Source organism: Doryrhamphus excisus, chromosome 9, assembly GCF_030265055.1.
Source record: "Doryrhamphus excisus isolate RoL2022-K1 chromosome 9, RoL_Dexc_1.0, whole genome shotgun sequence".
Taxonomy (NCBI): Eukaryota; Metazoa; Chordata; class Actinopteri; order Syngnathiformes; family Syngnathidae; genus Doryrhamphus; species Doryrhamphus excisus.
Window position 1 is genome coordinate 9,783,420 of NC_080474.1, and position 12,668 is coordinate 9,796,087.

The following is a 12,668-nucleotide window of genomic DNA, read 5'->3' on the forward strand; positions in this document are numbered from 1 at the left end:
CACTTTACAGTACGGATGAACAAACGAGAATCCATTAAGTCAACACAAATAGAACACACAATGCAATTGCACCACATGGACTATGTGCAGGTATCAATATAATACACTAACATACATGCAAAACTATACCAACATGCCAACAACTTGTAAGGCATGCTGAGTAACTTTCCGGTACCTAATGGAAGCTAATTGAAAAGCTAATAGAAACTTGACAAACTTCAACAATTTGGGTCGCCTCTTGTCATTAAGAGGTAGTGGTTGAGAATCACTAATCTATAGCCTCTCAGACTGTGTCAGTTTATCATTTCATCAGCGTTTGGAGTCTCATCCTGTAAACAAATTCCATGTCTTCAATGCTCCCCATTCAAGAGGTAATGACTTGCACTTCCCTCTAAATTTACACCCTGGATTTCTTATCATTTTGACCACCTACAATGATGACCACCCACAGTGACTATCACACATTGTCAGTTTGTAGTTTACCTTTCACAGACAACCTGTGACTTTCAGGACTACAATTTTATTGACAGTTTTGTTTGTCACAGACTTGACTTCAATTCAATACGATGTCGGGCCACTCTTTGATTTATTACAGACCAATGAGAAAGGGGATACTTGTTGTTTGGTACCCCAAAGCCTGCAATAAAAGCTCTTTTATGATCTTGTATAGCAACCATGTCTGTAACACTTCCAAGCAGACAAAGCTACTTGTTTCTTATCAGTTGCATCTTTAAGAGTTAATTTCACACTTTTTGCACACAAGTGGTTTATCCTAATAACTAAGAAGAATAATTGGAAACTTTGAAAAGTCGTGAACATGGGTGTAGTTCTCTCGCCAACACAAAAGCCTGTGAGAGGATGGGAGAGGGCTGACAAAAGGGGGAGGAAAATTTGGCTCGCCAGCATTCTTCTCATTTAAAGCTGTAACTACACAAAAAAACACTCAAGCAGTCTGGGCTGGGTCTGCTTGCTGCTTACAAGGAGAGGCTCTTTGGTATACATGCAGAGATAACCTGATCTTTTCCCCTTCTTTTATCCCTTTTCCCCTTTTGGAGTCTCATGTCTTTCTTATAGACATGATGGACTTTGTGCATTTAAGGACTTTTCTATTTTTGGTGGTCTCCATTGCTCAGGTTTTGATTGTTACATGCCAAGATGGGACTGATGGTAAGTACCCCCCCCTTGCTGTTTATTTTAACTTCTGATGCTGTGTGATGAAAGCTGTTTGGTTGCTCTTCTGAACTGAATGAACATTTGCTTGTTTTCATTGAAAACAGACATTTCACTGTAGTTTAGTCCGCTACAAGAGATGCTTGAGATAAGCTGGGGTGTGTGAGCTTACATGCGTTACATGTGTTGCTTGAGTTTTGCAAAAATATTTGATGCTGCTAACAGTTAAAGATAAATTTTGTTCATGGAAGATTTATGGAAATGTAGTATGTCTATTTAAAGGTGAAGTCTCTAAAGCAGATTTGTGTGCAATATGGAGAAAGTTGTGGACATCTGTCACTTATTGCCAGTGATGTCACACTCAGGCACTGAAAAAGTGCAAAGGGAAGCGGGTATCTTTATGGTGGACTCCGTCACAACTTGCATCACTGGGACCTTCATTATGTCTTACCACAACCAGGTCCCCTTCCTCACCTTCCAAACGCCCACCTCATGATGCCATTGCACTACATTGTATGTCTGCAAAAATCATTTCATTGTGAAGGCTCACACGTCTGAGAGGGAACATAGCTATGTTAATTCAGGGCAGATGTGAAGGAACGTGAGGAGGGGAGAAGCTGTTGGAGTTTGGGGAAGGCGGGAGGACTTAGGGGCTGTTGATGTCTTCAGCTGGCAACCAGAGGAACTGGGACACCTGAGTGTTCTGTTCAAGTTGACCTGCACTTCCACCAATTTTTTTCAGTAAGAAAATTCTTCTTTTGATGTCACATACTGGGTGTGTTTTTTTCTGTCTTTCAAAGATGATGTCAGTGACTTCTCGGAGCACCAGAAAGTTCATTTGATGGACTTCTGCTAGGCAGACTAAAGACGTGCAAGCAACACAGACACTTATTAAAACGTGAATTGACAAGTCTTCAACTATTTTAGTTTTAAATAACAGATTCAGTCAGTTAATATGTGGATTTAAGTATTTTTAAATTTACTTGTAATTATTATTATTTAATTAATTTATCTTTTTTACATTTTGTAAAATGTAAAATGTTTTTTTTATTTTGTAATGAATTGCTATTACTTTTACTTTACTAATTACTAATTCATTGATTTCCATTTTATTATTATTATTTTTTAATAATAATGATATATATATATTTTGTGTGTGTGTGTGTGTGTCTGGAAGTAATGTTTGTTTTTGGTTTACATTCAGACACATTACAAAGGCTGCTGTTGCTTTACTCTTCTAGTCTTGTAGTACAACTGTCTCCGTCTCTACTTGTTCAAATGACCTTGCAAGCATGTTTCCATGGAACAGTTGTGGCTGAGTTGATTGCTTGTTTGAAACGCTCATGCCTTTTTTGTGTGACTATAGGAAAATATGGTTCACTTCTGGGTTGAGACAATTCACTGTTCATACTGTTCAACACTGTGAGCAGTTAGTTTTGGATGGAAACACCGCCAATACAATGAGAAGAGTAAAAGCACTGGAAAACCTAGTACTAAACAAGGTGTGTCCAAAGTGTGACTCACAGCACATTCTAACGTTACTATTTCAATTACTATTAGAAAAAATAACTTGAAAAAAAGCAAAAATTTATAATAAAATATTATATAAAATAAATATATAAATATATTATATAAATAAATATATTATATAAATAAATATATTATATAAAATTTAAAATAAAATATAATTTCCAAAAATAAAGCAAAAAGTTTTATTTTCATAAGAGAAACTTTGTAATATTATAAAGACAAAATAACATTACATTGCCGATAGTTACTATTGATGTAAAGTACTACATAATTTGTAGCATAACATTAAAATATTACAGAAATACGTTATTATTTTAAGTTCTAATATTAACAAAGTTAACAAACAAAGCTGCAGAGGAAGTTATAATGTTTTGAGAGAGTTGAAATAGTTCAGGAAAAAAGTCAAAATGTAAACAAAAAAGTTTTAAGAGATTTCACTCCTTTATATTATGAAGAAAAGTAATTAATGTCTTTCTAGTGCAAGGGTGGGCAAACTTGTAAAAATTTGTCGGAGGGGCCTTCTATACATAGGTGGCATTCAAGGAGAATGACATTCTTTCTCACGGTGCAACAAAACAAAAACAACCATTCCACAGCAAGTGATACTGTCCATAGATATTTGTATGCCCACAGTAGGTAGGCTACATTGTGTGTCGTGTGTTGATGTATTGTGTTTGGATTGCTTTTGTCTACAAGTTACAAATTGCATCTGACTATTTTGGCAACTCAAGCATGCCACATTAGCACTGCAAATCATATTGCCAGCTACAGTTTCCATTATAAAGGTTTAAAAAGATAATTTGAAATACCCAGTGGGCCGGATTACAATGCTTGGCAGGACTGATTTGGCCCACAGTTTGCCCACCCATGTTCTAATGCAGTGGTTCCCAAACTTATTTTGCAGCGCCCCCCCCCCCCCCTTTTGGAGATGAAATTATCTTCTATCTAATGGGATAGTATGGAAATTAAAAAAAATATATAAGTGAAACAGAAAAAATGAACTTTGTGCTTTGCAAAACATCAAATATTCCATCCTTTCATTTTTCAGTATGTGGTTTTCGTTGGACACCCCTGCTCCACTTCAGTAGTACATTCAGGAAAAAAAAATGTACTAGGATGGGATTGACATGGTGCCCTGCTGTACCATTACACCACAAGGGACTCACAGAGAAGTAGTTGAATTTTTCCAATTCTGCTTCATCACTGTGGCTAACTCGCTGCTCACATTGGGGCGCTCCAATGGGGCCCCAGAACACTGCGTGTTCTGCAGAATAGGGAGAGGCGGCTCTGGGCAAGTTAAGATGGAAAAGTGGTGTGGTTGTATGCTGACGAGACGACATAGTTGCAAGATGACACATTCTGTCAAAGCCATTTCATGTTTGATTTTGAATAGTCAGCAAAAAATAATGTGTTGAAGGGCAACGGGTTGACTGGAAAGATTTGTGAGGAACCTGGTGGAATTTGAGTGTGTTGCTTTGAAAAATCAAACCACGTTTTCTGGGAATGCTAAAGATTTTCCTCAGCACGGTCCCATAGCACTAGATGAAAGTCATATGTTTGCACATGTGTGGACAGTTTGCTTGCTTGCACATGACCATTTTTGGGCGACGTAGGATCATGAAAAAGGCTTATACGCTCACAGTAGGAAATAGCGCTGCTACATAGATTATCTGGTTTAAAGTACAAAGAACCTTTATCAACTTCCATATGAAAACTGCTAAAACTTATATTGGATGTAGGTTGTGTGTATATGGTCTTCATAAAAGAAAGAAAACAGTAGATAACATACCCATGGCCTCTATTTGTGCTTGAAAATAAGTCCTCTCAGACGGTGACAAGGCTGTAAACTATCTTCAAAGATGCCACTTACGGCTTCACATCAAAACGCTCCCAACACTGTCGTGTAAAACTGGTGGCTGACTTCATCATCGCCTACTTTGTGAAAACCATCACAAAAAATCATCTCCAAGGAAAAAAAGATCATATCTGTGAATCCAAATCACTAAAATTGACATAAGGTCATTTGCACTTCCACATTGTTTCCATTTGGTTTTGCCACATCACTAACATTGTAACGAATGGGCTGTTTTTCACCAAAGCAGTTACGTCCAAACATGAGAATTTAAGCAGGTCCACAGACGGCTTAGATTAGAACCATATGCTGCATTTTTTTAAGCTCCGGATTTATTACACGCTTCTTTTCTTCCACATCATATTGTACTTTTCGTTTAGTCCCATTTTTGTTTATTGTTTATTGCGTGGTATAGCAAAACAACAATTCATACGCCTTTAACGATTAGGATTACAGCTTCATGGGAACCTCTTATAAATGAAATTATTGCAGTCAGCAAACGGAGACTTGGGTGGGAAAGGGATGGCTTCCAGATGTTGAAATAGTCACATTCGCCCTATTTGGAAAATATTACACGCGAGGCCCCTTTGCTGTGCACATATGTGAAAGAAGACAACCTAAAATGGCCGATGGAAGCTAACAACTTAATTTAACTTGCAGGATGTTTTACTTATACTTTTATGCACATAAAGTGCATAGATATTTAACAAACTTTGACTGAACAGAAAGATGACTTCATTTCCATTAGGGTTACACCATGTACTGATCACCAGGGAATCACAGAGCACATGTTGACAAGCAACCATTCACACTCATATTCACAACTATGAGCAATTTTAGAGTCTCCATTTAACGCCTACATTACATTAACGCCATACGTTTTGGGGATTGGGGGAGGAAGCTGGAGTACCTGGACAAAATCCATGCAAGCAAAGCTAAATTATGACAAAAATATAGGAAACTTTTAAAACATGAGAGTGCCGATAAGAAGGGCAAAATATGGTATTTTGCCGGTGAAACAGCAGGGGTGACGGGTATGATGTTTTTTTATACATGCTTTTATCACCAAGTATGTACATGAGGCTATAAAAGGGTAAATAGCATGTTTACAACCTTCTAAGTGTGGTTTTAAACATTATTAGAGCATTTTAGATGTGAAATAACATCACTACAGTCCCAAAATAGGAGACATAAATAAGACAGATAGTAAGGACAAGGACAGATAGTAAGTGACGGGTTGAATTTGATCTTGGTGTTTGTGACGACCACAACAGTAGCCCGTGGTCGGGATTATTGTGTCTACTGTTCATTTATTCATTTTCTACCACTTTTCCTCACGAGGGTCGCAGGCGTGCTGGAGCCTATCCCAGCTGTCTTCGAGCGAGAGGCGGGTACACCCTGGACTCGTCGCCAGCCAATCACAGGGCACATATAGACAAACAACCATTCACACTCACATTCATACCGATGGACAATTTGGAGTCGCCAATTAACCTAGCATGTTTTTGGAAAGTGGGAGGAAACCGGAGTACCCGGAGAAAACCCACACATGCGCGGGGAGAACATGCAAACTCCACACAGGTCAAGGCCAAGGTTGGAATCCACCGTACAGCCTTGTGTCTATTATGAGATAATTCAAACCTGCAATAGAAGCCAGTTGTTCCAATAATCAAGTTTGATGCTTGAACATCACAGTGACATCAGTAACATTACTGACACCTAGTGGCCATTGTGGAATACTACATATCTGCACTACTTCTTTGAATGTGTCTTCTGAACACCTGATATTTATTTGATTTGTATTTTAGGTCATTTAGTCATTTTTGTGCTTAAAAATGCTCGTTTTAACGTGTATATTTTGGACTAATAATAGGCTGTATACTGCGTTAGAGTGAAGCTGTGAAATCCAAGGCATTACAGTATTTATAATTAAAATGAATAAATATCAACCAGAGGCCAAACAAAATAATTAGTTATTAAGGACCAATAATGGCATAAAAATGTTATCTTGGTTCACATCAGTAAGTAAGTCACTTTGCAATTTACAATGAAACACTTATCATGTGAGGTGTCTTCCTTTAATACTACTAATCAAATATGTTTTGGTCATGCTGCGTTCATGCGTGACGTGCTGAGTGAGGCTCGTTCATAATTTCAATGATCGCTTTGTTGTCATACGGATGTTTGTACCACATTGAAATGTCCAGTTTTCCAATTTGTATAGTTGTGTGACTTTTATCATTGGATTTTCATCTCTGAATTTATTAAGAGTATCAGTATTAGTCGGAGAACATGTTATTTTGTGACGCGGTGTGCTGAGTGAGCCTTGTTCATAATTCCACTGATTGCTTTGTTATCATACGAATGTTTGTGCCACATTGTTAATTTAGTTTATTATTGGTGATGATTTTTTCAAAATGTTTCAAAAAAATATGGCACTATCCCTACAGCTTGTTCCAGGACCCTGTGGAGTTATCCTCCTTAGGTCGGCTGTATTTTTTTTGGTAATTCTACACATGTTCTCTCTTTCCTCTGCTGACTTTAAAAGGCTTCTCTAATTGGTTTAACCTTCCTATGTCATGAGACAATGTCTCACCGAAGGAAACCCTCTGTGACACACTACCGTGGGTCATGATCCAGCTAAGTGATTTAACAGCTGTTTAGTTCCTATAATTGTTTTGGTGAAGAAAATTTACAAATTCATGTCATGATCACACTTTACAACGCTTTGTTATGTATGTATGGCATTATATGCATTGTCCCTAATTATAAGATATAGCTTTTAAAGACAGAAGGTACTTGTTATAAGTGTGATAATATTCACTGTCAGTCGCTAAACTGTCAGGCTCACTTTGCTTTATGCCATAAAATGGTGACTCCAGCCCATAATTGTAGGTTGTGGTACAACCTAAATTCTACGTTGCAGTAAAATTGTGTGTGTAACAACTGCAGAGGGTGACCAAGTCGAGCAGCTCGGCTGTTGGTGGCGACTCAGGTTAGCAATGTGGCCGATGTGTTTAGGCTCCTATAATGATGAGTTTTGGGCTTTTCAAAAAGGCCTCAGGATGCTTTGTTAGCATGTACAGTTATTGGTGCACTAATGTAGGCTGCATGTGGTACCGGTATGTTTTGCATATCTTAATCTTAATCTTAATCTTATGTTTCAGGTAGTCATGTGTGCTAAGACAAAGTTTCTTCAAAGCCCGTCAGAAATACGTTAGAACACAAACTGGTCTGTGGATTAAAAAAAAGTTGGGCACCACTGCCCCTGGTGTTTCATATGACTCCACCAAATAGGTAGAATTACAGTTGTGTGTTTCCTTTCCTATTGTATGCTGTAATATTACTATTACAGCTGTTCGCTACGTCAGGTAGACACATGTAAAAGTAATTCAGGCATCTTTGAGAACGAGGTTTCCCCTGTTTCTATTCAAGCTGACTTTGCAAGGTCATTGGCACAAAGTCTAAGAAAGATAGACATACAGTTTCTGCTTTCCACCGTACAAGAATTATTCTGAAATATCTACAGTACATACTAGAAGAAATAATGATTTGATTCCCTCATTTTGTACATTTACCCCTTCCTTACATGATCAGATGATGATTTAGTCGATTATAGCAGAATATCAAAAAAAAAATTTGGAAAATAAAAAACATTAGAGAAGTTTGTTAATGATCTAAAATAGAACCGGGACCACAGTGGACAAGTCATTGTCATGAAACTCGATAACATATTGGCACTGGACCTTAACACGGCAGCAGCAGTGCTCAGTTCTAACACTGCACACACATTTCGCTGCAGCGCTGTGGCACATGCCCGCCAACATGTACACAATTTTGGTACTCTTAAATATGCTTATACAAGTTGTGGCTCTTAGGTACGCATTTTGTTGCACTTCACTGGTTTCTGTTTCCCTGTTACATCAGTGTCGCAACCCTGGAGCATAACAAAATCTTTATGTGCTGTGTGTAGTGTGACGTCCAGTGACTGGGAAGCTAACAAGCTAAATAGTTGAGAAGAACTTTGATTGCTTACTGAGTTGACAATGAAGAGCTGTTAAAAAACAATGGCCGGGAAACAATAGAACTTTTGTTTGGATATAGGGTCCAAATTGCAGGAAACATTCTGTTCATCGCTCTCCCTCAACAGCAAATCCGCCAGTGTAATTCCATTCTTTGACCTCTCTCCATCCTGATAGTTTGACTTAAATCCAGCACAGGAAGTTCACTTAAAGTGGAATTTCCTTTGGTAACACATGTTGTGGCTCTGGGTTGTCATTTGTGATTAAATGTTCAAAGAGACAGATATGATCTCACATCTTTATTATTGTGTATGTATGCCTTATGAACGTACAGACAGTTCACAAGTTAATGATTGGGTCAGGTGGTGTTAACAAACATCATTACTATTTTTGTTATTTTTGCTATGTAGCTACTTTTCTGTCATGGCAGTTATTGTTGGTGGTTGTTATTTTGCATATAGACACGTACAACCTGGTTATGTTTGCTTGTGCAAGCTTGCAGTTATCAGCAACATTCAAGAAGTCACACTTTACATCAAGGCATCTGTTTAGTGTTGAAGAGAAAGTGATCAATTTTGTGAATTTTGTGAGGGGTTGGCCCTCTCTTAGGGCCAACCCCCTTTTTTTGACTCCGCTTATCCAACCACTAGTAATTCCAACTAATAAGGATTACAGGCCACCAAATCCTTGACTTTGAATCAGCCCCTACCAATACTAATAATCTTATAGACCGTATCTAAAGCATAAGCATGTAATACCCAAATATATTAGTTTAGCAGGTTTTAGACTGCTGCTTTCAAGAAAAATTCCAATAACCTCAAATCTGTGCCAATTATTTCTTCTGGAGTCTTTATCGCGCGCCTGTGACTCAGTCAAACTCAAGTCTTCGACGAGTGCCATTGAGTCAGTGAAACTTAAGTGGGTGAAATGGTAGTCTTTGTTGAGTGTCATGCATCAATGAAACCTTTGAAATGAGATGAAAATGATATTAAATGAGTAGAAGTCGACTCTTTGTCAAACACCCGAGAGTCTTCATCAAGCATCCATGAGTTAGTGAAACTTTTGTCTCCATTGACCACTTGTGAGTCAACTAAACTCAAGTTTTTGTAGAGCACTTGAGAGTCTGTGAAATCCCAGCTTTCATCAACCGCCAGTAGCAGTGTGAATTAATTAAAAGAGACAAGTACCCATGAGTCCCGATTTAGTAAAAAAATACGTTAAAAAGTTTCACATCTATGCAGTGTAGGATGAATCCAGTTTGCGTTTGTTAATCACCATGTTTTGGGGTAAAAAAAAAATATATATATATTATTTTTTAATGTTATTTTATTGTTTTTACCAAGCCTTTATTTTGGATGTTTTAAAAATCTATTCAATCTATTAAAAAATCAATTTCATGAATATTGTACAATGACTGCACACAATGGAAAGGTTTTGTAATTTACAATAACTTTAATTTGATGCATCTACTAAAGTAACATCTGCACTTGCATCATGTTCTTGGTGATGATCGGTTTTACCAAAGTAGATTATCTTGTTTTAACTCATTGTTTAATATACCAGGCAGTTTTGTTTTCTTTAAAAGAGAAATAAATGAGGTGACTAGTGATTATTATGCATTTGCAAGTTTAAAATTGTACACACTTTTGGATAACATTCCTTGCCAGAGTGGATGTATATATGATGCAGTGTATATAAGCTCTCTATGCCAGCAGCCAAGGTATAAGAATAACAAAATGGAGACAGAAACAGCAATGAACAATGAAATCCACACTTGGGAAAATAAAAAAGAATGAAAAAAGATGAGTAAAAATGAGCACGGTATCAGGAGGAAGTCCAGAGGGAAAGAGTATGTTTTAGTAGTGATAAGGAAAATGGGAGTTATGTTGGAAAGTTTTACAGAGATATGAGAAAAAGGACAACATGAGGAATTTAAAAACTGCCTCTGGCATCCAGTTGGTTTGAGCAAGGACGAGGTTGCCTTAAACAAGAGCAGCACAGAGGTCAGACAAAATGTGCACGCAATAAACATCCCTGCTTTGGGGGACGGAGGATCCTCACTATGAGTACAGGGCACCTCATAAAATGACTCCTCCAGCTGAAAAACAATAATGACTAAAGCTGTCCTGTCATTGGTGTTTTATTAGCTGTACAATTAAAAATTTAACTCAACCTGTCATGCAAATTGATTTTTGTCAGTACATTTTTTGTAGCGGTCTTGTGTGTTAAACTTTGAGATGAGTGTTTCTATTGCTAAGTGTTTGGTGTTTACATGCCTGTGTTTATGGCTGCACATCATCAAACCAGCAATGCAAAGACAACAGAAGGTGCCAGCACAATAAATGCGTCAGCAAACAGATGTGTTGGCAACATTATTGTTGTTTTCTTCCCTATGGTTGCTATGAATATTTTAGTTGGTAGACCAACTTGTATTTCTATTTAATTGGGTTTTTTCATTTAGAGCAGAGTGGGAGTGCCCAGAGGCAAGCCATGGGTGGAATAATAATTTTTGAAATCCAAGGAAATATAGCTGGAATAGGTGCAGATTCTGGAAGATCTAGAAAGATTTATGTGAGGGTTATTGTGTGTAGCTGCTCTATAGGAGTCCAAAACTCAATACAAAGGGTCGAAAAGGAGCATAATGGGTCCCCTGTAAACATGCTAAAGAAATGTGTTAAAAAATGACCTTGCATATGATGTAATGATGATTCCGTTCATTGTGAATGTTGCCCTCTAATGAGGAAGGTTTGTGTTGCTGTTGTGGACAGTGTTAGAGTGAAATCTATGTGCGGTGTTGGAACTATAAGAAATAATCCATAAAACGTTTTGTTCATATTAGGCTACTCAATTGCCAAGTCCAGAAACATGTAATACAATTACCATAAGCGGTGTCAATTTGTGATGTTTCCAGCAAGATTAGATTTTGCCACTTTCCCCAATGTGTTCAGTGTCTTTAAAGTTTATTTTCTTCCATCTTGCTATCTGCTCTGACCTTGTGTATAGCCAGAGGCACTGTCTGCCAACAGGCAAGTTGATGCTTTGAAGGAGGGGCCCCAGGGGTTGATTAACTTTGACAAACTACAGAGCAGTGTCACCATGGAGAGTTTGCAATGACCTGCACAGTGTGCCTTAAAAGGGGCCCCAGACCCACCTTTGGACAGGGGTTTTGGTTCGCAGCAGTGTTCAGCATGCAGTATTCTGAAAATGTAATTGTGTAAATGTAAATGTGTTATTCGATATTCCACTAATAACTACATGATTTGTCACCTATAACACAAGGCTAACATTTCAGTGTTCTATTTAAACAGATTAACATATCTTAAACTACATTTGACAAGGCATGATGGCAATTTTTTAAATATGTCCTACCACAAACAAGTACTGTTGTTACATGTGGGGCACTATCATTGAAATGATGGTCAACACTTCCTCCTGGCCCTACCCGTTCCCAGCTCCTTGGCTGTTGTTCATCAGCTCATGGGATAAACGATCGCACTAATAAATCGACTTGACTTATTATGTGTAAGAATGTTTGATCGAGTGAGCAAGCGTGAGATGTTTTTCAATCTTTCTATTCATTTCTATTTAAAAAAAAAAAGTCCCTCTTAAATGTCCGATCGGGAGCTCCCATAATGATCAACAAAAAGACAACTGGAAGTTTCTTTAAAGCAGATCATGAAAATGACAAGTTTAAATGACAACCAGCAATAAAAGCCAGTGTGGTTTCTTTAAAACACAAGTGTTTAGTGTGGAAAAAAATAGCCCCTGAAAAGTCCGAAAATGGTGATTCCCATTTTCTGCTGAATCATGCAGCCTTCCATCCAACCATACCCCTTGTACCGTAGAATAGCATCGTATCAGATGCACCAGTCACAGGATGGGTACTTACAGGCAACCATTCAATCTCACATTTAGAACTACACACAATTCAACCGTCTCCAATTAAGCTGACAAAGAGTCAACTCAGTTTTCGTACCCCCGTTTTTCATCGACAATTTTCACCAATATTTTGCCTGGCTCGGTTTTCACATAGTATTGCATGTACAGTAACAAAGGTGTCAGTTTGCTTTGTACCTTAATGTCCCGCAAAATCG

The 12,668-nt window shown here is 37.8% G+C and overlaps 1 protein-coding gene across 2 annotated transcripts in view; it reads left to right on the forward strand.

The window, feature by feature from the left end:
- Window positions 1-948: 948 nt before the first annotated feature.
- Window positions 949-12,668, forward strand: part of col5a2a (collagen, type V, alpha 2a) — a 42,332-nt gene continuing 30,612 nt past the window's right edge. The window contains exon 1 of one of the 2 annotated variants that reach the window (XM_058082645.1): window positions 949-1,167. In XM_058082645.1, coding sequence (XP_057938628.1) covers window positions 1,077-1,167 — 91 coding nt within the window. In that variant the 5' untranslated portion in view covers window positions 949-1,076. Of the gene's footprint in view, window positions 1,168-1,837; window positions 1,912-12,668 lie in introns of those variants that run through there. The other variant, XM_058082646.1, reaches the window with a different exon arrangement.